Source organism: Meriones unguiculatus, chromosome 8 (assembly GCF_030254825.1).
Source record: "Meriones unguiculatus strain TT.TT164.6M chromosome 8, Bangor_MerUng_6.1, whole genome shotgun sequence".
In the NCBI taxonomy this organism is placed as follows: Eukaryota; Metazoa; Chordata; class Mammalia; order Rodentia; family Muridae; genus Meriones; species Meriones unguiculatus.
Genome location: NC_083356.1, coordinates 66,275,377 through 66,301,189, shown reverse-complemented (window position 1 = coordinate 66,301,189; position 25,813 = coordinate 66,275,377). Strand labels below are relative to the sequence as shown.

The following is a 25,813-nucleotide window of genomic DNA, read 5'->3' as shown; positions in this document are numbered from 1 at the left end:
GAGACTCTGGAGAATGAGGAAGCAAAGAGGGCCCATTGCAGGCTTTCTGACCAGAGCCAGGAGAGGCTGTGTGCTACATTCCCAGAGCTACCTCTTGGGACTGCGGTGTGAGTGAGCAGGGAGTGGTGCCAGGCAGCGGGGACTGAGGGAGCTAGTCAGAGAAGACCAGTTGCCCAATCCACAGTGAATGTCTGGACCATGCTGGGCAGGCTGTGTCTGTTCATCAGTGTTTTTATTTAAAGATGCAGGTATTTTGGAAGGTTTGAGGTGTTTATTTAATAATGGAATTGTTTTTATAAATTAACAATAGCTACTTTATTCAGTAGCTTTTCTCACTAGTATATGAAGATATACTTTTTGTTTTTGTTTTCTTTTTTGAGACAGGGTTTCTCTGTGTAGCCCTGGCTATCTTAAAACTCACTTTATAGACCAGGCTGGGTGTGCCACCATCACTAAGCTTAAAGATGTGTTTTATTTTTGGATAGCTAAGAGGATCATTCATTGCTGTGGACGTCTTGGTTTATGATATGTAAACATGTTTTTGTTAAAATTCCAAGTTGGGGATTTTAGTTTGTCCACACCTTTTAAGTGTGGAGTGTGGTCTTTGCCAAGTGGAATTAATTGATTTCTGAGGACTTTAAGGGGTATAAATATGACAGCTCAGAGGAAGAAGGCGCAGCTGCTTGGAGGAGGACTGCTTGCGCCTGGTTCATCCTACTGCTGCATTTGCTCTTTGCTGATTTACTGGTTACCTGGACTTACGATTTCTGGAGGACTGATGACTGGTATTGCCCCCAAAAGAATCCTTTGACCCTACACAGCAGGAAGTAGCAGAGAGAACTTCACCCGGTGGTGGGGGGAGGGGAGTGGGAAGAGAGGTAGAAGTGTTAATAACCCCAATAAAGTAGGTTTGTTAAAAAATCAAAGTCAACAATTCATTTAGCTGTTTTCCTCACTACCAAACATCTCTCTTCAGCTCTATTTTTGTTTTTGTTTTGTTGTTTGGGTTTTTGTTGTTGTTCCTTTTAATTAACTATTAATTTAATTTCTATCTCTACCAGAGTTTTTCTCCCCCTCTTCTTCCACCCTCCCTCCATCCATTCTTCCTTTGTTTCTCTTCAGAAAAGGGCAGGCCTCCCATGGATTTCAACCAAACATGGCATATCAAGTTGCAGTAAGAGTAGGTACCTCCCTTTTAAGGCTGGACACAACAACTAGTATGAGGAAAAGGATCCCAAAAGTAGACAGCCCTTACTACCACTGTTATGAGTCCCACAAGAAGACTAAGCTACACAATTGAAACATTTATGCAGAGGGCCTAGGTCAGACCCATGTTGGCTCCCTGGTTGTCGGTTCAGTCTTAGTAAGCTCCTATGAGCCCAGGTTTATTAAGTCTGTGTGTTTCTTATGGTGAAACATAAGAAAGAAACTGTAGCTCCTACAGTCCTTCCTCCCCCTCTTCTGCAGGATTCTCCAAGCTCTGCCTAATGTTTGGCTGTGGCTCTCTGCATCTGTTTCCATCAGTTGCTGGGTGAAATCTCTTTGATGACAGTTGGGTTAGGCACTAATCTGTGAGTACAGCAGAATATCGTTAGGACTCGTTTTCTATCCTCGGTCTCTGGACTATCCAGCCTCTGGGTGCTGACACTCCCCTGGCAGTGTCAATGGTAGGATATTTCTTCTGGTATGGGGCTCAAGCTAAACCACTTATTGATTGGCTACTCATACAGTTTCCTGTAGGCAAGACATATTTTAAGTTTCTTGCTGGTAAAGTGGGTTGGTATCCCAGTAGCTCCACTGGAAGTCTTGCCTGCTTGCAGGAGATGGCTGCATATCCCCTATTGCTAGGAGTCTGAGTTAGGGTCACCCTTGTAGAGTTCCTGGGAGTTTCTACTCTATTAGGTTTCTACCTCATCCTGGAGATGCCCCCAGTTCAAGTTGTCTCTCTCAGTGCTCTTTCCTTCCATTCTCCCTCCATCTGACCCCCCCCTTCCTGCACCCCCTACCCATCTACCCTCATTGTCTTAATTTCTCCTTCCCAGGCAGATGTATATTGTCCCTGCTTGAGATCTCCTTGTTACTTAGCTTCTCTGGGTCTGTGGATTATAGCATGGGTATCCTTTACTATGTGTTTCTATCCACTTATAAGTGAATACATACATAACTACATTTGTCTTTCTTGTTCTGGGTTACTTCATTCAGGATAATTTTTTTTTCTAGTTACATCCGTTTACCTGCAAACAAAAATTTTCATGTTTTGTTCTTTTAACAGCTGAGTAATACTCCATTGGGTAAATGTGCCACATTCTCTTTATCTATTCTTTGGTTGAGGGACATCTAGGTTGTTTCCAGTTTCTAGCCATTATGAATAAAGCTGCTATGAACAAGTGTTCTTGTGGTATGATGGTATATACCCAGAAATAGTATAGCTAGCTGGGTCTTAAGGTAGACCGATTCCCAGTTTTCTGGAAAACTACTATATTGATTTTCAAAGTAGCTGTACAGGTTTCTACTCCTACCAACAATGGAGGAGAGGGTTTCTCTGTGTAGTCCTAGCTTTCCTGGAACTCACTCTATAGACCAAGCTGGCCTAGAACTCAAAAATCCACCTGCCTCTGCCTCCCAAGTGCTGAGATTAAAGATGTGTACCACTACTGCTCGGCTTATTTTTTTGTTTTTGTTGTTGCTGTTGTTGTGTTTTGCTATTTGAGATAGGGTATCATGTATTCATGGCTAGCCTGGAGCTCATCATGTAGATCAGGCTGGCCTCAAACCCACAAGATCCTCCTGTCTCAGCCTCCCAAGTTTTGTGACTAAAGGTGTGTACCACTATTCCTGGCGTTCTCAACCCTTTTAAACAATACTGTAGTGAACATTTTTGTATTGTGTGTAGGTGGGTACACATACGGTATATGTAAGTCATGAGTAATGTGTGGTATATGCATGGTGTCTAGAGGTATGTATATGTGTTTTATGTGTATGTACATATATTTGATGCATGTGAGATATCTGTGAAGTGTGTGGTATATATGTGGTATAGGTATGGTATAGGAAGATGTGTTTATTACATATGTATTGTGTGCATATAGTGTGTATGTGAGGCACATGTATCCTCTTAAGAATGCAGACTTAGAGCCGGGTGCAATGGCACACACCTGTAATCCCAGCACTCAGGGAGGAAGAGGCAGGTGGATCTCTGTGAGTTCGAGGTCAGCCTGGTCTACAGAGTGAGTCTAGGACAGCCAAGGCTACACAGAGAAACCCTGTCTCAAAAAAAAAAAAAAACCATAAAGGAATAAATAAATAATAAATAAACAAGCAGACTTGTTTCTGCTTGTCTCAGCCTGAGTGTGGCTCCTCATCTCTTAGGCGCTTCCTTCTCTTAGATTTGCTTGGAATGATAAACCCTTCCTAAACTCTTTCTCTTACTATCTTGTTGTCTGGAAACATGGCTGTCTTGGCAGTGGCCCAGTGTCACAAGATGATTCCTGGCTCTCTGCCTACAGAACACTGAATGGGGCTCCACATAGCCATGGAGTTCCACCTGTACCTCTGCAACTGACTTCTAAGTCAGTCTGTGCAAACACATGTCCAACCATTTGGAATTATGCAGCTGATAGTTTCTGAAAGCTGTTCCTGGGGTGAGGAGCAGAGAAGGAACCAGGCATTTGGAAAATGCCCTTAAAGGAGACAGGAGGCTCAGGCCTGAAGATGGGTCTGTTTGTGTCAGGGTAAAATGGAAGGTCGGGGGTGAGAGGGACATTGTAGAGGAGGGGGACTACCAGTGGCCAGGGACAGTGCCACAGGAAACCTTCCGGTTAAGTGGGTACATGTCTACCAGGTATCCTGGGATGTGCTTAGCTGCCTTCATGGAAGCAGGAAGGATATACTCCAAGAGGGGAATTTTATATTAGAGAACTTGTACCAGGATCTTCTCTAAAGGATAGCAAAAATAAAAATGTCCTGGGTCTTATACTTAGTAGGGCCCTGGGAGGAGGTCTAGGCTCTCTGAGTGTCTAGGTGAGGCAGTAGGGAACCCTTGGGTATCATACCTCAGGGAGGCTCTGCCTACTTTGGTTTCTCCTACAAGCATTCTTTCTGGTGTCATCCCAGGACAATCCTGCCTCTGCCCCAGAATGACCTTCCTTATTTAGTCTCTGATTTCTTTGGGTCTGAAAACCCCATGTAGATAAGAGATGATAAAAGTGTGTTTGTTCTTTTCTGAGCTTACCATTTCTAGATTAAAAGACAAAGCCAAAAACTATGAAAAGCAATAAGTCCTCTGGGCATGGTAGTATGTATACCATTAAGACGGGTGGATCTGAAGCCAGCCTAGGCTATATAGTGAGGCTTGGGTGGGAGTGGGTGGTGGGTGTGCTCACATCTGCCAGAATGTTTCTCAGATTTTCTTGCTCCTTGAATTCCCAAGCTCTGGAGGGTCAAGATAAATTTTAAGTGTCAACATCAGTTTTGCTGTTGATCCAGGGCCTACTTTAGTCTGTGAGACTGAAAACAGATCCTGGTTCTACTGGGTGGCACCCTGCATCATCTGAACCATGGAAGCTTTTGCTGGTGGCTCAGCCTTCCAAGTTGATTCCTGGTTCTGTGCCTCCAGGTCACCAACTTGGACTTTATACAGCAAGCAGCAAATGGGACATGGGGAACCCACCTGGCAACTTGTCCACAGTGGCAGCAATGCCCGTGTCTGAGGATGTGCCCCTCACTGCCTTTGCCCTGGAGCTCCAGCACGCCATCAGTGCCATCGGTAAGCCTCACAGAGATCCTAAAGGTAAAAGCCATCAGCTCCTTGGGAGCTGCAGGCTGCACTCATACTGGGGTTGAGCTAGGAGAAGCTCTACTCTAAGGGAATTCTCCACACTGAGGGATATTCAGACTCTGAGACTGCTTGGGCATAGAATATACAATAGTGTATAATGTGCTAGAAATCCTTAAGTTGGGGGCCCTCAAAGATATTATTAGGGTCCTCTGTATAGATATCCCCCTCTATTATATGGCCATGTTTTTGGTTTGTGAGCCTGCTAGGAGTGTATGCCAGCACTCTGTTGGGGTGGGTGCTGAATTAGATGGCCATGGAGTTTGCTGACCTGATAGAAGATGGCTTTAGTTGGTACTAGGTAGATTTAGTAGAGGGATGGTTAGAACAAGACCATTCTGTTGGCAGCTGGAGTATATTAGTCCCAGGATGAAACCCAGAGGTAATCATCAGGAAGAAGCTGTTAAATTTTAGAGCCCAGGGTTGGCAGGATGGCTCAGCAGTTATAGATGCTTTACTTCAAGCCTGACGACTTAATTTTGATACCCAGTTACCTACATGGTGGGAGGAAAAAAACAGTTCCTACAAGTTATCTGATACTCATGTGCACACCCCCCAACAAATAGATAGATAGGTGGATGGATGGATGGATGGATGGATGGATGGATGGATAGATAGATAGATAAATAAATATGGATAAATATATGTTTAACATTTTTGGAATCTAAGAACATGAAATTAAAACTTAGGAGAATTCTTGAGAATTTCCAAGTTTATAAAATACTCTGCTTTTCTTAAGATTTTATTTACAAGGTATTTATGTAATTTTGAGTGAAACTATTATAAGATACTCCTTTTCTCTGGTAGGTTATAGTAAAAGTTTCAGGATTGTCTGTATAAAGTGGTATAATAGTAAATGCAGTCAGTGTGTCCAATAATCATAAAGCAAGGTATTATTATTGGAATAGCTATGGCACAAATATGTTCTCTAACCTACACAGACTTAATTGATATATATTAAAAAAGTGGTTCTCAACCTGTGGGTCATGACATTTTTTGGGGGGAGATCATGTATCAGATATCCTGCATATCAGATATTGACATCATGATTCATAACAGTAACAAAATTATAGTTATGAAGTAGCAACAGAGTGATTTTATGGTTGGGGATCACTACAACATGAGGAATTGTATTAAAGGGTTATAGCTTTGGAAAGGTTAAGAACCACTGATATAAAGTATTATATAATGCAAACCAAAGATCTGTAAAATTGAAAGATACCACAGTATCTATTATTTATAAATTATTCTTAAAATAAAAACATAATGTAGTAGTATATATAGTTTAAAATTATTGTTTTTGTTTTATTTTGTTTTTGAGACCATCTCACTGTATAGCTCTGGCTGTCCTGGAATTCTCTAGTTGGACCACGCTGGTTTTGAACTCACAGACATCAACCTGCCTTTGCCTCTAGAATGCTGGGATTAAAGGCATGCAACACCATACCTGGCTTGTTTGATATTCTTCATTCATATTACAGGTGTATAGAAAGCCCCATTAATTTTTGGTGACACTGGTCAGATTGTTTAAGCTGAATCCAGTGCAGTGTCAAGTTGCTCTGTGGAGAAAGCTTTTCTATTTCAAGATAATTGTAAAATTACAAAAATGGCAAACTAGTAAAGAAAGGCTCCATGACCTTTCCCAGTTGTCCCCTAAGATAACACCATATGTGAAGCTAAAACTAACAACAGAATAGTGTATATACTCCTAAGGCCAGCTCCAGATTCTCCAGATTCATTAGCTGTTCTTGTGTATGTATATATGCACATGTAGGTATGTGAATGCGTATGTGCTCCTCCTTTGACACAGGTTTAGCCTAATAGCCAGGACCACACCAAAGCTGCAAAGCTCATTGCCATAGAAACTTTCCAGGTACCACTTTAAAGCCTCCACATTCTAGCAAGAACCTACTCACTGACGTGTAAACAGCTGTTCTTAATTTCTGGTTTTATGTCATTCTGAGAATTTTATAAAAACAGAATTACAGCATGTAGCCATGTGAGATTTTCTTTCTTCCTTCCTTCTTTCCTTCCTCTCTCCCTCTCTCCCTCCCTTCTTTCTCTCTCTCCCTCTCTCCCTCCCTTCTTTTTTCTCTCTCTCTCTCCCTCTCTCTCTTTCTCTCTCTCTCTCCCTCTCTCCCTCTCTCTCTCTTTTTTAAACATGGAGCCCTTCACAAATTGGCATGTCATTCTAGTTCAGGGGCCATGCTAATCTTTGTATTTTAGTTTTAGTATAATTGTTTTCAAAGCAAGCACAACTTTCCTTTTATTGCTATCACACCACCAAGGGTATATTTTAGTTTATTGTACTACTTAGTATGAAAGGGTATTTGGATGGTTTCCAGTTTGGGAATATTGTGAATTAAATTGCTGTGACCATTTGTGCAATGGTGTTTTGTTTTGTTTTTACATAAATTTTCATTTCTCTAGAGTCTAAGACTATATTCAGTCTAATAGGATACCGCCAGTCTCTCTCCACAGTATCTATACCATTTGTATTCCTACTAGCAATGTGTGAAGGACCAGCTTCCTCACATCCTTGACAATATTCTTTGTCATAAGTGTTTTAATTTTAACTATCTAACAGGGGCACAGTATTAGCATGCCCTAATTTATTTGTTTGTTTGTTTGTTTGTTTGTTTGAGGCAGGGCATCACTATGTTGTCTTGACTGGCCTGAAGCTCACTATGTAGACTAGGCTAACCTCAAACTCACAGAGATCCACCTGCTTCTGCCTCTTGCTTGGCCCATATGCCCTGATTTTAATTTGGTTTTCTCTGTTGGTTTATGACACTTATGTTTTTTTCATGTACTGGTTTGCTCTTCATATATGATCTCTTTAGTGAAAAGTCTATTCATATATTCTACTTGCTTGTTTTTTTCCTTTCAGTTTTTGTTTTGTTGAATGCTGGGGAGACCTCAGGGCCTCATACATGTTAAGGAAGTGCTTCATTTTTCAACTACATCCTAGTCCCTTTTTCTCAAAAAAATTTTTTTTCTTTTCAAGATAGGTTATTTCTGTTTTAGTTCTCTGGCTGTCCTGGAACTCACTTTGTAGACTTTTGTAGACCTGGAACTTGGAGAGATCTTCCTGCCCCTGCCTCCTGAATACTGAGATTAAAGGTGTGCACTGCCACCACCAAGCTTTTTTTCTCATTTTCTAATTAGGCTTTTTGACTTCTTAACTGGTGGAGAAGGAAACTCACTTTTGAAAGCCAAGTATTAGTGGTATATACTTGTAATCCCAGCACTTGGGAGGCAGAGGGAGGAAGATTGCTCCACATTTAAGCCTGATTATCATATGAGTTCTAGGCTAGTCACAGCTACATAAAAAGACTTTGACTCAAGAAAACCAAACCAAAACAACAAAAAACAATAAAAACATCTGGTTTTTGAAGAGTTGTAGGATCAGAGCAGAATTGGGAAGAAACATGGATTTCACAGGTATCCCCTGCCCCCTTCCCGTGCACAGCTATCCCCACTGACACCATCCCCATCCAAAATGGGATGTTGTGCCCCATCACCATTGCTCAGGGTCCAGACGGACAGTGAGTGTTACTTCTGTCATAATTCTGTGGGTTTAGATGTGTGTGATGACAGGTCGTCACTACTACCATATCACTCAACATATTTTCAGTTGTCCTCAGGGTCCTCTGTGCTTTGCGTACTCACCCTTTCTCCCAACAAGCTCTGGTAACCACTGATCTTTTTGTTGTTTCTCTAATTTAGCTATTTTCCAGAATGACACATGGTTGGGATTATATATTTGAGTTTCCTCCATGTTTTTTGGTAGGTGATTTGATAACTTTTTGTTTGTTTTTTTCAAGACAGGGTATACTGTCCAGGTGGAAGAAGCACTGGTCAAGGTGCATATTGGACCTGCTGCCCTTTGCTCCTCCCTCTATTATGGGACAGATTTGCCTGCTTAAAAAATTTCTACTTTTTGTTGTTTTTTGAGACAGGCTTTCTCTGTGTAGTCTTGGCTGTACTGGAACTCACTTTGTAGACCAGGCTGGCTTCAAACTCAAGAGATCTGCCTGCCTCTGCCTCCCCAGTGCTAAGATTAAAGGTGTGTGCCACCACAGGGACACATTGTATCTCTGGCTGGCCTGGAACTCCAAGAGATACAGCTCCCTCTGCAGGCAGGCACCACCATGCCAGGCTGTATTTGCATGGTTTAATTTGGAGTTGTGATAGCCACATTGCAGTAGCAATGTAAAGATACCCTTATTCTTTATGCCTTTAAAAAGCAGCTGCTAATTAAAATATGATACAGTGGTGGTTGCTAGTAGTCCCAGCTACTTGAAAGGCAGAGCTGGGTCAATTGCTTGAATTTAGGAGTTCAAGGCTATCTTGAGATCCTGTTTGGGGGTGGCAGGGACTCTATAACAAATTATGTCTTAATTGCATACTCTTGGGAGAGCTTGAGAATTCTTTTTTTTGTTGTTGCTTTTTTGTGACAATATTTAACTATGTAGCTCTAGCCTAGCAGAACTGGAAGCATGTAGACCAGACTAACCTTGAACTCAAAGAGATCTACCTGCATCTGCCTTCCAGATGCTGGAATTAAAGGCTAGGTCACCATGGCTGGCTTGTTAATAGTGATTTCAATCTCCTTGTATATTGTTACTGGCTTTCCCATTGCTAGGCTCTTTTCCACCTGTGGCCAGTATACTCCTGTGGCAGCTTCCTGAGAGTGACCATTGCTCTCCACTCTGCATTGCTTTTGTTGGCTAATTTGAGGGGCATGGATGTTAAAGTATGGCATCTTCCTGTGCATGAACTAGATTTAGATCCAGGCCACTTTAGATGTGGCTTTTGGAAATGACGGGATTTCAAGTTTTACTGTTGAATTCTGTCCTTGCTACCAGCATGTGTCCACACACCTGATGGTAGGATTGCAAAGTCTCCTGTTCATATGTCAACAGGAGACTCAGATTTGGAGAGGCAGCCTAAAAGTGTGGCTCATCTGCCAGCAATCCCTCCCAGAGAGCTGACCTCAGGACAAGGTGTAAACACTCTGGTCTCTTGCTTTTCCTACAAGGTGGCTGGTGGGACACACTTCTGAAATGGATGCATGTTTTCAGGTCCTGTCCTGCTGCTGACCAGTGACAACATCAAACAACGCCTTGGTTCTGCTGCTCTAGACAGGTGTGCCTCTGGCCCCTTGTGGTTCCATATAGAGAAATTATCCAACCTGAACTTCTTTCCTAGCTGTCCTGGCATGGTCCTAGAATGGACCTCATTACTCCTGTGCCTTGATGCACATTACAACATGTTCCTTTCCCACTATACTCTATACTTTGTATGCATATTTGGGTACCATCAGAGGTTCCAGGAGGCAACCATGCCCCTCCTTCACATGCAGGCAGCTCTGCATCTTATTGTTTCTCTTAAGCCCCCTGTTCTGGGCCTGGCCACAGCCTCAGTTCAGCTGCCCAGTTCCAAGTCCTCTCTGCTGCTCTGTGGGAAGGGTGCTAATGAAGATGAGGAACCTTAGGAGACTCCATAGAAGGTGAGGTACTAACACTCAGGAGGCAGAGGTGGGCCAATCTCTGTGAGTTGGAGGCCAACCTAGTCTACAGAGTGAGTTCCAGGCCAGCAAATGGCATATAGTGAGAACCCTTCTCAAAAAAGTGTTTTGTTTTGTTTTTAAGTTTAGGGACTGGTGATATGGCTCAGCAGTTAAGAGCACTGGCTGCTTTTCCATAGGTCCTGAATTTAGTTTTCAGCAACCATATGGTGGCTTATGACCATCTATAAAGGGATCTGATGTCCTCTTCTAGCGTGCAGGTGTACCTAGAAACAGAGCATTCATGTATTCAAAAAAATACATAAATAAAATTTTAAAGAAGCTGAGGTGTGCTGCCCTGTGTCTTGCAGTATCCATGAGTACCGGCTATCCAGTTGGCTAGGGCAGCAGGAAGACATCCACCGGATTGTACTCTATCAAGCAGATAGCACACTCACACCCTGGACTCAGCGCTGCATCCGTCAAGCTGACTGCATCCTCATTGTGGGCTTGGGTGATCAAGAGCCAGCAGTAGGTGAGGTGAGTGCTCCAAGGGACTTCCATCCCCAGAGTCCTTGTTCTCTTTCCTTTGGTTGAAATATTTTAAGAACTCAGAAGAGGACCCATATATTTGCCATCCACTCTTTAGAGACCTTTGCTGTAGTAACTCCTAGAGATTATACAGAATAGTGTCCTATTTTATATCCTTTTTTCCTTTTTTTTTTTTAATTTTGTTTTTTTGAGACAAATTTTACCATGTAGCTTTGGCTGTCCTGAACTCACTCTGTAGAGCAGACTGCTCTCAAACTCTTAGAGATCCACCTGCCTCTGCCTTCCAAGTACTGAGATTAAAGGCATGTGCCACCACTGCCTGGCATAAAATTTCCTTTTTCACCAATATGTGGGATTTTGATAAAGATCCCATTGTTTCATCCATTTTATGGCTGTCTGGTTTTCTGTCTGAGCACCCCACCTGTTTATGCAAACATTCTCTGCTGGTTACGTCATAGTAACAAGCTGTGTGCAACTTGTCTTCAGATACTTTCACGTGGTTGACCCCAAAGAGTGTTTGTGCTTACTAGATGCTGCCAAATTGCTTACGTGGGTTTTTTGTTTTTTTTTTTTTAAGATTTATTTATTATGTATACAATATTCTGTTGCACGTACAACTACACACCAGAAGAGGGCACCAGATCTCATTACAGATGGTTGTGAGCCACCCACCGTGTGGTTGCTGGGAATTGACCTCAGGACCTCTGGAAGCGCAGCCGGTGCTCTCAACCTCTGAGCCATCTCTCCAGCCTGTTTTTTTTTTTTTTTTTTCCCCACAGCTTTTCTTTGTGAAGGGCTGCAGGTGTGGCTGAAGAGCTCCATGTCACTCTCCAAAAGTGAACACTTACAGTCCATCTATTTTCTTTGACTAAGTAGTATGAAGTGACACCTCTTCATTATAATTGATGTTCCCATCTCCTCTCTTGTTCCACCTGCTCTGCTTTCATTCAAACATCTGCTCTGCCTGTCTAATCCTGGAACAGCTAAAATCATCCCCTCTGATGTGTGTTCCCATTATGCAGGAGCAATGCTATTCTGTAAGGGCAGTTGTCCAGAAGGTGCATCATTTGTAAAGGTCGCAGCACACAGTCACAAGGCAGTGTGCAGGTAACACAGTCACAAGGCAGTGTGAAGGTCACACAGTCACAAGGCAGTGTGCAGGTCACACAGTCACAAGGCAGTGTGCAGGTCACACAGTCACAAGGCAGTGTGCAGGTCACACAGTCACAAGGCAGTGTGCAGGTCACACAGTCACAAGGCAGTGTGAAGGTCACACAGTCACAAGGCAGTGTGCAGGTCACACAGTCACAAGGCAGTGTGCAGGTCACACAGTCACAAGGCAGTGTGCAGGTCGCAGCACACAGTCACAAGGCAGTGTGCAGGTCACACAGTCACAAGGCAGTGTGCAGGTCACACAGTCACAAGGCAGTGTGCAGGTCACACAGTCACAAGGCAGTGTGCAGGTCGCGTCACACAGTCACAAGGCAGTGTGCAGGTCACACAGTCACAAGGCAGTGTTTTGAGACATAGGAGGCCGCACTCCTGTGTCATACCCTGAGTACCCTTGCAGCCATGCTGCCCCCCACCCCAGCACACATAGTTCAGTGGACCATGTGGTCACTTGGGGTTATCAACCCCAAGGTGGGCTATCTTTATAGCCTTTGTACTAACTAGACCTATCATACATTGTTTTGTCTGGGGCCAGCCATCTGGGCAGTGTTGAGTGTAGATCTTGGAGACAGCTCTGTGGTGGTCCTTGGTTCTGTACTATGCTCAGTCCTAAGGCTTGCAGGGATTGCTGACCAGGCTGTACTATCCTTCAGCTGGAGCAGATGCTGGAAAGCACAGCTGTGCGTGCCCAGAAGCAACTAATCTTGCTGCACAAAGAGGAGGGTCCAGTGCCTGCCCGAACAGTGGAGTGGCTCAACATGCGAAGCTGGTGCTCTGGCCACTTGCATCTCTGCTGCCCACGCCGTGTCTTCTCTAAGAGGAGCTTGCCCAAGCTGGTGAGCCTGGGTGGGCTGGACCAGTGGGACTTGTCCCTGACTACATCGTCTCTGGCCTCCTACTGTGGACTTAGAACTGTCTTCCTCTTTATGCAGCATCGGGGCTTGTGGGTTCTGGTTGAGTTTGTCTATTCTGCTTCTGAACTCTGGCTATGACCTTAAAATTGAGATTCTTGGGCATGGTGGAGGCATAAGCACAGAGAGACCATCAAGACCTGGGAACCAGTCAACCCAGAAATCTGAGCTTGACTTAGGTTCAGGGACCAAAGCTGAGAGTCCCAAAGAGATCTAATGGTCAGGTTCCTATGCTGTCCCTTCAGCACAGAAACAGATACCATTTTGAGACACCTCTTCCTCAGGTCATCTTTAGTTCTTTGGGCCCAGTGTAAAAACTAGGTGGAGAGAGTACTGGGGCTGCCCACAGGCTGTAGCCCCTCAACCCCCACAGCCCAATGGACAGCACCCTGTTCCCTGCATCTCTGCTTTGCACCATATGCCCTGAGAGCACTGTCTACATAAGGGCCAGTGGAGAGACTCCCGTGAGGACATCCTGAGGAGCTCTGTGGTAGGCAGTGTAGAAGCTCCCTTTAGGTCCTTTGCCAGCACCCCCGCCCCAGGTGAGCCTTAACCCTTTCAGGCACTTTGGTGTTAATGAGCCTGTATCCTGGAAAGGATAGGATTTGAGTCAAATCAGGATTTACAGTTGTAGCTGAAGAAAAATGCACAAACCTCTTTTCTTATTTTGGCTCCTCTCAGATTGAGATGTACACGCGTGTTTTCCAAAGACCACCAGACCGTCATTCAGATTTTTCCCGCTTGGCACGGGTGCTGACAGGCAATGCCATTGCCTTGGTGTTTGGAGGAGGTGGAGCAAGGTGAGCCCCCATCCAACTGTGTGCTACATGTGTCAGGGTGACAGTTAATTCCCACAGGCTTTAAAGCATGGTGCTATAGATGAAAGGACCCTTGGACCTAGTATCCTTAGGGAAGAGTCCCCATAGATGGCCAGGGTGTGGTCTGCATGAAAAATTATCTGGGTACTTACGTGTTTATAGCCCAAATGTTCTGGATTTCACTGTTGTCAGTTTGGTAGAAGAAAGTGTGTGTATTGTCTGACTGCCTATGCTTGGAAGCATTTGTTTGGTTAGCCATGTGTCCTCTTTGAACATTGTCTGTTCTTGTTCTTTAATAGTTCCCAGTGGGCTCCCCATGAGGTTCTTTCCATTTTAATATACTCTCTGTGGTGGAATGTCCTGATCTGATCATGAACTAGAGAAATATTCTTTAGTTCTTTGGGCTCTAAGTTCTTTAAAGACTTTGAGCTCATGTAATTCTGACTGGTGTCATCTGACTGGTCTGAGCTGAAAGAAGTGGAGGCCTAGGGCATCATGAAGGAGCAGTGTCTGGCTCCACCTCTCCCAGGAATGCTTTGGAGCTGGGCCTCTGAGCTGCATCCTGCCTCTGCTCATTCTGGTGAATGATACCATTGTGCTCATTGCATCTTGAGAACCTGGTGGAACTGGCCTAGAAGAGGGGTGTGACAGCTTGCGTTGCTACAGGTAGGAAGAGGCCCTGGTCCTTCCTGTGGGTCTGGATAATCAAAGCTTAGAACAGTTAGGTCAAGACCTGGTCCTTGCTTTCAGGTCAGGCCATCAGTGGTTTTGATGAATCTGCCACTTTGCTCAAGGTATACTTAAAAGTCATGAGGGTCCTGCAAAGCACACAACAAACAGTCCTCTGCCTGCCCCTCCCAGAGCCGATCTACAGACTTCCCAGAAATAATTACTCTGAACTCTCTTTGGACATTGACTTTTCTGTGATTCTAAGTAATATTCCTATTTGACTAATTCTGTTTTCCTTAAGTTTTAGATTATCCTCCAACAATTGCATCTGTTGCTCTTTATGCCACTCATCTGTCTGTGGCTCTGCCTCTGTGTCTTACTCTCATCAGCTTCATGAGATTCCATTGACAGTGTGTAGCACTTTGAGGGTGTAGCTCCTTCAGAGATAAATCATATTCTTGGGACTCTGACACCATTTCCTTCTTAGGAGTTTCTGACTGTTGTGTTTGCTTCAGCTCCATTTCTGATGTCATCAGTGTACAAGCAAACACTGCCAGAGCATTCATATCCTCTTAGACCAGGTCTCCAGCCCACCAGCCCCCTCATCCTCACTGATTTCTTTCCAGCCAACTGTTGGAAAGCTACCCTGGAATTTTCTATACAATCATTCTAAAAACTACCTTTGCTTTATTCCTTTGTTCAGCTCCATTTTCTCCATCTCATGTCTTCTCTTTGTGGAAATCTCCTGAAGAAAGGCTGTGTGGGAGGTAAACGTGTTAACACCAGACCTATCCAGAAGACATTCACACTCTGCTCTCATACTTGAGTGATAGTTTGGCTAAGCATAGATTTCAAGATGAAAATAATCTCTGAGAAATTTTGTGGTATAGTTGTATTGTGTGTGCAGCTTTGATATTGTTGAGATTATCAATGCTGTTTTTATTCGCTGGTCTTGCTTTTCTTTCTGGAGCCTTCTGGGGGTTCTTGGTATTTTAAAAGGATGTGGTGGTGTCTTAGTGGTGATGCTGTCCTCACCTAGGACTCTGAAGTCTTCTTGGGCCCTTTCACATTTGGAAATTTATGAAGTTGAAACTCTAGGAAATGTTACACTTTTAATTATTTCATTTTATGTACACGGGTATTTTATATGCATGTATGTATATAAAATACATATACACCACATGTGTGGTGCCTGCAGAGTCCTGAAGAGGTTGTCCAATCCCCTGGAACTGGAGTTATAGACAGTTGTGAGTTGACATGTAGGTGCTGGGAATTAAATCCAGATTCTCTGCAGGAGCTTATGTGCTCTTAGCTACTGAGCCATCTCTCCTTTCCCAAAGTATTTCCTTTTTAAAAATAAGCTTTGCTTTTCTTTGTTTTCTCTTCCTAAGCTCAATAGTGGTAGCCTAAAAGAAGCCTCTGATTTTTGTATCTTTTTATCTCTGTTTTCTTAGAGATTTTTTTAAATTGTATCTTTCAGCTTTTTTTGTACTCAAATATTTTAACACTTGCAGTTTTATTTTTGTTTATTTTGTTTTAGTCAGGTTCTCCCTATATAACCTAATCTGTCTGGGAACTTGAGATTATCCTGCCTCAGCCTCACAAGTGCTCTACCGTTATGTCCCAACTTATAGCCTTTTCCCTCCCATAGCATTCTCTCTGTTTCACTAATGCAGTATTTTATTGAGGCTATCAATGACACATCTTTTATTTATTGCTTTATTTGTTTGCTTGCTTAAATTTTCTCACATATACTCATGTGTCTAGATTTGTCCACTCAACATGACAATTGAGATTTGTATTCTAGATGGAATCCATAAGGAGATTCCATCATCACCATATTACAGACTCCCTCCTGATAAGATTTTTGGCTTGTTTTCTGGTTTTGTTATAAAGAACAAAATTATCTTTTTTGTTGTTGATGTATGTTTTCTTTCCTCGTGAACAAATACATAGGAGTGGGATTCCCTGATCATGGGGTGATACTGTTTACATCCCCACCAGCCATGTGTGGGAGTTCAGTTTTCCTTCTCTTGTTTACCCTTGGTGTTGTCAGAATTTAAATTACAGCTATTCTAATATGCAATAGTCCTTCTTTTGATTGAAGTTTGTATTTCTCTGAAGACTAATGATATCAGAATCATATGTAGTTTTCAGCTATTTGTGCCTCTTCATTGTTGTTGTGAAGTTTTGATCTCCCTACCCATTTTGAGTAGATTGTTTCTTTTTTTTAATCACAAACAGAAAGTTCACTCTAACTTCGTATATTATTTATTTATTTATTTTTATGTATATGCGTGCTTTATCTGCATATATACCTGCAGGCCAGAAGAGGGCATCAGGTCCCAGTATAGATAGTTGTGAGCCACCATGTGGTTGCTGGGAATTGAACTCAAGACCTCTGGAAGAGCAGAAAGTGCTCTTAATCACTGAGCCATGTTTCCAGCCCAATAGATTGTTTCTTATTATTGAGTTATTTATTCTTATTGAGATGCTTTTTTGGTGCATTTATGCTAGTGTTGTCCCTCAGCCTCTGCTTCTCTTTCAGTGGCATCTTTGAGTGAAGGTGTTAACTTGTGTCATTCTCTTTGTACCTCTGTGTGTCTCTCTCTCTGTCTCTTTCTCTCTCTCTCTCTCTCTGTGTATGAGCATGTGCTCGTGTACATGTGTATATGGCAGGGGTCCCAGAGGACAACCTCAGGTATCATTTTTCAAGTATTAAATACCTTCTACCTTGTTTTTTGAGACAGGGTCTTTTACTAGCATGGAGTTTGCCAAGTAGGCTAGGCTGTGCTCCCCTTAAACCCGCTGCTCTACAGGTCCCTAGAAACTCTGTAACTATGTAGTTAATATCTTGCTACTAACCATCTACAGTGATTTTTTTTTTATCTATATTGACTCTACTTCTAATAAGGCCTCTTCAGTCCTTTTGTAGCTATTCTGTAACACATACAAATTCAATGTGTGATTTGAGAGTTAATTAAGTCTAGACCAAAGAGAGCATGAGACAGCCAGCTATCAAGGGAAATCAGGATTACTTGATAAATTGCAACCGTTGAAACCAAGGCAGCTTGTGAGTTTTTTATTTAGTAAATTCTGACATAGTAGAAAGACAAATCTATCTATGTTCTGGAACAGTGTGCCTATGACATGGAGGAGGAGGGTGAATTTGAGGCCAGTACAGGCTATAAATTTTCCAAAAATAGGCAAGAACAGAAATTACAAACTTATAATATAAGCATCCATTACAAGGATCAAAAAAGGAAAAAGGGTGGGCTTTGAAAGGACAGTCAAGAAAAAATGAGAAAGTTGCAGGAGGTCCTGCTGTGTGAGAGTGTCATGTAGACTGTCACTGCTACTCTGATTTCAGGACAGCGGTATCCGCATTATGCTGGCACAATAGTCAGACCTTATCTCTCTTAAGTTGTCTCTAATCTGCCGTTAAATGCATGTGTTGGTTTCTTCATCCCAGTTATGTGTTCCATGTCTATAATCTCCCCACTTGATCCTGCTTAGTTTCCCGTTCTTTGTCAGTTATCAATCCTGTCTTTAATTTCTTCTACTCTTGTTTTTTTGTTCCAGGCCCTAGCTGGCCTGGAACTCTCCATGTAGACTAGGCTGGCTTTCAGCTCACAGAGAGCTACCTGCTTCTGCCTCCCAACTACTAGGATTAAAGGCATATGCTGCTATGCCCAGCTCTCAACAATAGTTTTTTGTTTTGTTTGTTTGGTTTTGGTTTTGTTTGTAGGGAACAGGGTCTCTCTGTGTCCTGGAACTCACTATGTAAACCAGGGTTGGGGCTGAAGAAATGGTGTGGTGGTTGAAAGCACTGGCTACTCTTTCAGAAGATCTTGGTTCAATTCCCAGCACCCATATGGCAGCTCACAACTGTCTGTAACTCCAGTTCCAGGGGATCTGGACACTGTAGGCACTGCATTTACATTCTGCAAAGACATGCATGCAGGCAAAACACCCATGCACATACAATATAAATAAACATAGCTGGCCTTGAGCTCCTTGAGACCTGCCTGCCTCTGCCTCCCAAGTTCTGGGATTAAAGATGTTCACTGCTATGCCTGACTCAGCTTTTGTTCTAAGATCTACTTATTTAGTTCTTTTCTGTTGGTATTGTATATTGTCCTTTGTTTATGTGCTAAACATGCACACATATTTCAACCATTTTAGTGCAGTGAAATGTGCTCACATTGTCATGCCTGTCTATTTCTGGACTATTTCATCATGCTAAATAAACTAATTAATGTTCTCTCCCATTCTCTGCAACCCCATTCTGTATTCATGAACTTGCCTGCTGTACAGACCTCATGGGCCTGGAGTCATGCATTTGTCCTGTGTCTGCCTCTTTTACTCAGCATATATATTTAATACTGGCAAATGCACAGCACTTTGTTCACCCATGCTAGACACAGATTGCTTATACCCTTTTTAACGTGTATGATACTGAGGATCAAACCATATGTGCATATAGTAGGCAAGTACTCTGTAGTCATGAGGTCTTTTCTTCTCATGTCACTTGTTATGTTTCATTTTGAGGCTTCAGCCTGCTTTGAAGAATTGGGGAATAAAGGTCTAAGGGGCTGGCTCATTTCTACTTTACTGTGGTTCCTAGGGCAAACTCTCAGGGTACTTACCAGGACTCCCCTTTTTCAGGGGGCTCTCATTTCCACTTTTCCTCACCACAAGTATGGTAAAAGCCTGTTGAACTTCTCTGACTCTGGTGCTCTGTTGGAATCAGCAGTGCATAGAAGACACCACCCACTCACTGATCCCCCTTAGGAAAAACCATCCTAGCCCTACAGTCACCTGTGGACCTCTAGAGAAAGGAAGCTTAAATTAGATCCAGACTTTTCTCTGGGTCTTTCCTCTTTTTGATCCATTGTCTGTGGTTATGCAAACTTCAGATTCTGAGGAGGGAAGAATGGTCAGATCATGGGTAGCTGCCTCTGTGACCTCCATAGAGTATATAGTTCAAGGGCTGGCCTGACTGTGGTGCTTATTTTCTTTCTCTCTTCTTACTGGTGAAGAGGCTGTGCCCAGGTAGGTGTCCTCAGGGCCCTAGCAGAGTGTGGCATCCCCGTGGACATGATCGGAGGGACATCCATTGGGGCTTTCATGGGTGCCCTGTTTGCTGAGGAGCGGAGCTACAGCCAGATGCGGATCCGAGCCAAGCAGTGGGCAGAGGTAAGCAGGTGCCCTTCACTGTCAGGAATGCTCTATTTTTCAAGGAGACGAAGCATGTAGGTGAGAACATGGCCTGTGTGGCAAAGGGAGAGCATAAAGCATTAAAAGACTGAGCAAATGATGGGAGATGGTCAGAAATAGGTGGCAGGAGGTGACCTGAGGTAGGTGAGTGGATGTGGCCCTAAAGTAGGTAATGGGAAGTGATCAGGTTTGTGCTGTATTCTTAACTGATAGAGGTTTACCAGGTGAAAATATGGAGGGCCAATGTCACTGAAGGGGGAGCTAGTGGTTCCTATAGTCGCTGGAAGCGAGACATAGCTGTATCTGGACCTACAATGGGCAGAGAGGCAACAAAGAACTAAATCAGGAATGAAGTCTCAGATTCTTTTTTAAAAATTATTTTTATTCTTGAGAACTTTGTATGTGTATTTAGATATGTATTTGTATTTAGATATGATCATAATAAGATATGATCATATCTACCTCCCACTTGTCCTCTCCAACCCCCCTATAGTCTCCCAACATGTCTAATTCCCAACTTCGTCCTTTTTACTTTTTTATTAGTTCTTTGAGAATATTATACAATATATTTTGATCACACTTAACTCCTCCCCCAAGTCCTCCAATATCCTCCCCTTCCTCAACCATGCCTTAGGCTTCTGAGGCAAAGGCAAGGCAGGGTATGCAGCTTCAGACTGGTTAGTATGGATCATTCCAGCAGGCTTGCCTCGCCCCTGGCCCTAGATGATTTAAAAGACTGGGAGTATTGCCTTGGCGTGAGTCAAACCAGGGAAGGGCTGAGTGTGGCTCTTGGCTGCATAGGAGATGTGACTTGCCTGCTATTAGTCCAGCCTTGTCATAAACGGACACCAGAACCAAAACATCAAACAGAATCAAAGGAAACAGGACAGTTTTCCTAGCTCCGTATTGCCAGCAGGCAGCTCATAGCCTTCTCAAGGCTATGTAGCTCCTGTGGAACCCTGCAGCGTGGGATCAAAAGATTTTGTGCTCTCCTTTTTCAAAGAAAAGAAAATTGCTCATCTTTTGCGCAGAAGCTGAGGAGTGGGCTACCTGCTGCAGTTACAAAGCTCAGGACAGCCTGAGGCTCTCTATCCAGAAAGATTTTTTTCCATGGAATGAGTGGCCATCAAAAAAGAGAGCCTGGTGATACATCCTGTCCTTAGTGATATGTCAGCAGTCACCAGGAGTGGCCTGTAAGATCAGTGACCACAGGAAAATGTGTTCAGTTGGTATGGAACAGCTTATATGTAGTCATAGGCTGCAAAGGCCAGCCCAGGACCTGTGGGGATGTTTTCCCTTCCCTCCTTCTGTTCCTCTAGTGCTGAGGGTCAGCAATGGGAACAGTCAGGGCACTTTGGGCTGGTCTTCCACCATGCTAAGGGTGAACTATGCTGTGGTACCCTGCCTGGGAGGGAGGCTGCTGCTGGACATAATAGAGATGGGGCTGTGGACTTATGTACCAACCAGTCCTGCTGAAGCTATGGATGACTGTGGGGCAGTTTGTCCAGCAGCTTCCATAGCTCGGGCCCTGAGCAGAATCTCAAGCTGTCTTATGGAAAGGTCTTCACAGAGCTTCAAAGCTTCATAGAGCTTCTGGTCTCTTCTTGCTGTTGACCTTCCCAGAGCTGGTGGCTTTATCCAACCTAGTGCTCCCTCAACTTTATTGGAAAATTTAAAGTACAAGGGTCTGCTGGAGTCCCCAAGAGGTCTCAAGGTCTGGCTGGCTGAGGATAGGAGAGAAGGCATGGAGCCCAGGAGCCACTGCTGGCCTTTTTGCCTACACTAAGGCTCAGTCCCACAAGAAGTGCTCTCCTGAAACTTCAGGCAGTTGGACCTGTAGATACTCTTGGCTGCTTGTATTCTGAGACAGAAAGCAGTCACCTGTATCCTGCTTTAGCAAGGTCCCACAGGCCAGAGGGTGATTTCCTCAGTCTCTCCTGTCTCTAGGATATGACATCAATGATGAAAACTATACTGGACCTGACTTACCCAATCACATCAGTGTTCTCTGGCAGTGGCTTCAATAGCAGCATCAGCAGCATCTTCAGAGACCGGCAGATTGAGGTGTGTCCTTACCACATCTGGCTTGCCTTGGCTGCTAGGTGGCCTTGACAGTGTCTTGCTTTCTCCATGCTCATTTGTCCCTAGATGGACAGGGAACAGTGTGAGAGGCAGTTTCTCCTGATCCCTGTCCTTTCCGCAGGACCTGTGGCTCCCCTACTTTGCCATCACCACCGACATCACAGCCTCTGCCATGCGAGTTCACACAGATGGTGAGAGCCTTCTCCAACCAAAAGCACCATAGGGTCAGCTCAGTCAGGTCAGCAGCTCTAGGATCTTAGGAAGGTATGGGTACAGGTAGCTCTATGAGATTGTTAAAGGCACTGATGGTCTTACAAAGGAAGCAGGAGTCACATTTGTACAAGGTAGGTAGAGGATGTCTCTGCCACAGGTACACTAGGTGAAGTGGGGCAATCAGGAGTGAAGATACCAGGTCGACAAAGGGGCCTCTGAGAAAGGAGCAGGAGGAGGATGTACTCAGGCACAGAGGTCTTCACTTGGGCAAAGTGGGATATCTGGGGACCACAGAAGAATACTTCAGTGTCATCAGTTCTCGAGGCAAAGCCCTTGGGGGATGAGAAATCTGGGAGTGGTCTGTCAAGGTTGGTGTTCTCCCTGGAGGGAGGACCTGTGGGCTTTTAAACTGACAAAGATGAGACTCTGATTCTCCAGTGTAGGACCAGCACCACAGAGGGCAGAGAAAGGTTCCTTCCTGGCTCCTTTTCCTACCAGATCTTTTTGGTGCTCCAGGCTCTTTGTGGAGGTATGTCCGTGCAAGCATGTCCTTGTCAGGCTACATGCCCCCACTCTGCGACCCTAAGGATGGACACCTGCTGATGGATGGGGGTTACATCAACAACCTCCCAGGTACTGCAGAGGATGCCAGAGTGCCCCCTTTGCTGGTACATAGCTCTTTGGTCATTCTGCCCTGTGGCTGCCTGCCACAACCGCCTCCACACCAGGAAGGCTGGGGTGATACACGTTTTCCTTAGAGTATGCCAAGAGAAAATGTCAGGCTGGCATCAACTCAGAGAGAACACATGCGCATGCGCCCATTCATGCACATGCGCACAGCATGCTCCTAGCATATGGCCCTCGCTGTTAGCACAGCAGCAACCAAACAAAGGCCAAGGAGACAAACGAGGAGCAATTGATTTCCATCTGTGCCCACAGTTGGAAACTAACAGTCTGCAGGTGTTGAGTGTGCTATGAGTGAGGCCGCACCTACTACCTGTTGGCTACATGCTCAGGAGGGCTCACGGCACACGGCTACACACAGGCTGAGACATTTGATCTACTGTCTCCATAGGCCCAGGAAGAATACTAGAGAGGGCTCCCTGGTGGAGCCAGCAAGAGAAACAAAGCCCTCGTAGGGCTTTGTAAAGCAGGGTCTTCCTCCCATCTGTTTTTCCCATTCCTTCTGGAGTGCTACCCCATACCCTGGTTCTGCATTCTTGACCTGGGTATAACTAGGCTACCTTTTTCTCCATAGCTGATGTGGCAAGATCCATGGGGGCAAAGGTTGTGATTGCCATTGATGTTGGCAGCCGGGATGAGACGGACCTCACCAACTATGGTGATGCCTTGTCTGGATGGTGGCTGCTTTGGAAACGCTGGAACCCCTTGGCTACAAAAGTCAAGGTAGGATAGGTTACCAATGGACTGGATAGCCTCTCTGGGGCTCTTACCCTCTATGAGCCATCCCTGGCCATAGGGATGTGGAAGCATCTCCCATGTTCAGAGTTCAGCAGATCTGGGTCACTTTCTTATACTGTTTTCCAGACCCTAGGACTAACCCAGGGACAAGAGGGGCAGAAGCACGGTTGCATAGCTCAATAGGTCACATCTTCAGGGCTCGTCATCTTCCTGGACCAGGAGAGATGAGGAAGGAGGGTCAGGGTAGGAGGCTCAAGCATTCTTGGCAGGTGCTGAACATGGCAGAGATTCAGACACGACTGGCCTATGTGTGCTGCGTGCGGCAACTAGAGATGGTGAAGAGCAGTGACTACTGCGAGTATCTGAGGCCTCCCATTGATAGCTACCGCACCCTGGACTTCGGCAAGTTTGATGAGATCTGTGTGAGTGTCGTCAACTGGCTACAGAGGAAGAGGGACTGATGGATCAGTTCAGCCTCTTTTCTACGAGCATGACAAGGGGCTCCCTCAAGTTCCTGATGGGGCCTCCTATGTCCACAGGAAGTTGGATACCAGCATGGGCGGACAGTGTTTGACGTCTGGGTTAGGAGTGGTGCACTGGAGAAGATGCTGCAGGACCAGCAGGGGACAAGCAAGAGGAAGGACTGTGGGGTGAGATGGCGGATGGGAGGGTCTGCCAGGATAGGGGTCCACTGCACTGGCAGCATTCTCTGCGCCCGGTCTGCCTGTGTGCAGCCTGAGGTGGGTGAGATGCTCTGCTGCTTCCTCTAACTGCAGTTGTTCACCTGCCCCAATGCCTCCTTCACGGACCTTGCTGAGATCGTGTCAAGAATTGAGCCTGCCAAGGTGGCTGTAGTGGATGGTGAGTTAGCTCTCCAGAAAGTGGGCCTGCAGAACAAAGGTGGATCAGGTAAGAGGTAGCCAGACCCCACTATTCTAGACCCCAGCTCTTGCCTTTGAAGAAGTACCAACCGAGTTCTGCTGACCAAGAGGCTCAACTACTGCTTCTCCATTGTGTCAAGATGGGCATCTCCCTCATCACTCCATACAGTATTCTAACTACATCACAGACCTTCAGGGAACCCACTGGCCGAGCTTGAGGGTCAGGTCCAACAACCACTGCTCTGACCTGCAGCCCTGCAGTGGGGCCATCATCTACCATCCCCACCCACATCTTGCAACAAAACAGCATGTTTTGCAGCATTGCTTGCTGCCTGTTTCATTTTAAAGAGGAACTTGAAAGTGTGCTGGGGCCTTCCCAAGGTGAGAGCCCCAGATACTGAGCTGAGTTTGCTGGTATCACCTTATACAACCCTGGCCTAGACTCCCTGTGCATGGTTAGGGAGCAGGTAAGGAGAGCCAACTTACTCCATGTTTTTGTGAAAAACATACAGAACACATTGTGGAGTGAAGTGGACAAAGCCAAATGTGATGTATTGCTGGGTCTGCTGCAGCTTCCTCTGGTGGCCCTGGAAACTGTGTTACATGGTGTTAAGGGTGGAGGCTCTCTGGCCATGTTCTGCCTCGGTTTTACCTGTGCTGGGCACAACCACTGCCCTTTGGGAAAGGGACATTATAGCTCTTTCTTCTGCCCCAGATGAATCTGACTATCAGACAGAGTATGAGGAGGAGCTGCCAGACATCCCCAAGGAAACATATGCCGACTTCCAGAGTGCTGGGACTGAGTTGGACTCTGACTCGGTGAGGTGCTGGGCCATGCCCTACCTGTGTCCCTTGCTTGTGACCACTCTGAGGTCCCCAACCTGGGCCTGCTCCTGGTCTCAGGTTCTCTGGGCTATAGATAGTCCCTCCCACTCCAGGTGATGCAGCCTGGGGTCTGGCAACCCCCACTTCACATACCTTGACCATGTATGCTTTGCTTCCAGGAGGACGAGCCTTCACTGTGGCAAGGGCCCCTCTGCTTGACTTCCTCAGAACAGTCCCAGGACTCCTGCCCTTGGCAACCTGAACAAGATGACCAAGAGCCAAAACTCTAATGCTCTCCTTGCCCGGGCTTACACAATACAGCACAGTCCTCCCCTGGGCCTCACCCATAGACTGAGGCTACATCTACTCCTTGGAGGCTACATCAGTTGCCTGACAAGATCAAGCGGGGTGGTGTATCTGTCTGGTTTCTTCCAGTGACCTGGGCTGTGTTAGAGAAGTCATGGGCCTCTTCTCTTCACTGGTACCCCTTGTACCTCCACAACAATACTGATGAGTGGCCCTGAAGCCTCTGTGAGGCATGGGATGGGCATCTTAATAAAAGCCAATCCGATTGTGTGGATATTTCACTCGGCTGAAAAGGTTGCAATGGCAAACAGCTAGGTGGACTTGAGATCTAGAAGGTCAGTGGGATAGTCAGGTGTTCTCTCAGGACCCTTTTGCAGGTGCCTGCAACCTCCAGGCAG

At 45.0% G+C, this 25,813-nt stretch overlaps 1 protein-coding gene and 1 pseudogene across 14 annotated transcripts in view; one reads left to right on the top strand and one right to left on the bottom strand.

Moving 5' to 3' along the window:
• Pnpla7 (patatin like phospholipase domain containing 7) overlaps window positions 1-25,696 on the top strand; it is a 70,703-nt gene extending 45,007 nt beyond the window's left edge. For 4 of the 14 annotated variants that reach the window (XM_060389645.1, XM_060389643.1, XM_060389638.1 and 1 more), the window contains 15 exons: window positions 4,616-4,765; window positions 9,922-9,985; window positions 10,718-10,886; window positions 12,722-12,904; window positions 13,661-13,779; window positions 19,509-19,665; window positions 21,634-21,750; window positions 21,890-21,959; window positions 22,480-22,614; window positions 23,240-23,388; window positions 23,673-23,825; window positions 23,943-24,053; window positions 24,180-24,312; window positions 25,000-25,103; window positions 25,289-25,696. In XM_060389645.1, the coding sequence (XP_060245628.1) occupies window positions 4,616-4,765; window positions 9,922-9,985; window positions 10,718-10,886; window positions 12,722-12,904; window positions 13,661-13,779; window positions 19,509-19,665; window positions 21,634-21,750; window positions 21,890-21,959; window positions 22,480-22,614; window positions 23,240-23,388; window positions 23,673-23,825; window positions 23,943-24,053; window positions 24,180-24,312; window positions 25,000-25,103; window positions 25,289-25,399 (1,925 nt within the window). In that variant the 3' untranslated portion in view covers window positions 25,400-25,696. The other 10 variants (XM_060389641.1, XM_060389639.1, XM_060389640.1 and 7 more) reach the window with 10 other exon arrangements.
• LOC132656081 (U6 spliceosomal RNA) lies at window positions 6,990-7,086 on the bottom strand (annotated as a pseudogene).
• Window positions 25,697-25,813: the final 117 nt, after the last annotated feature.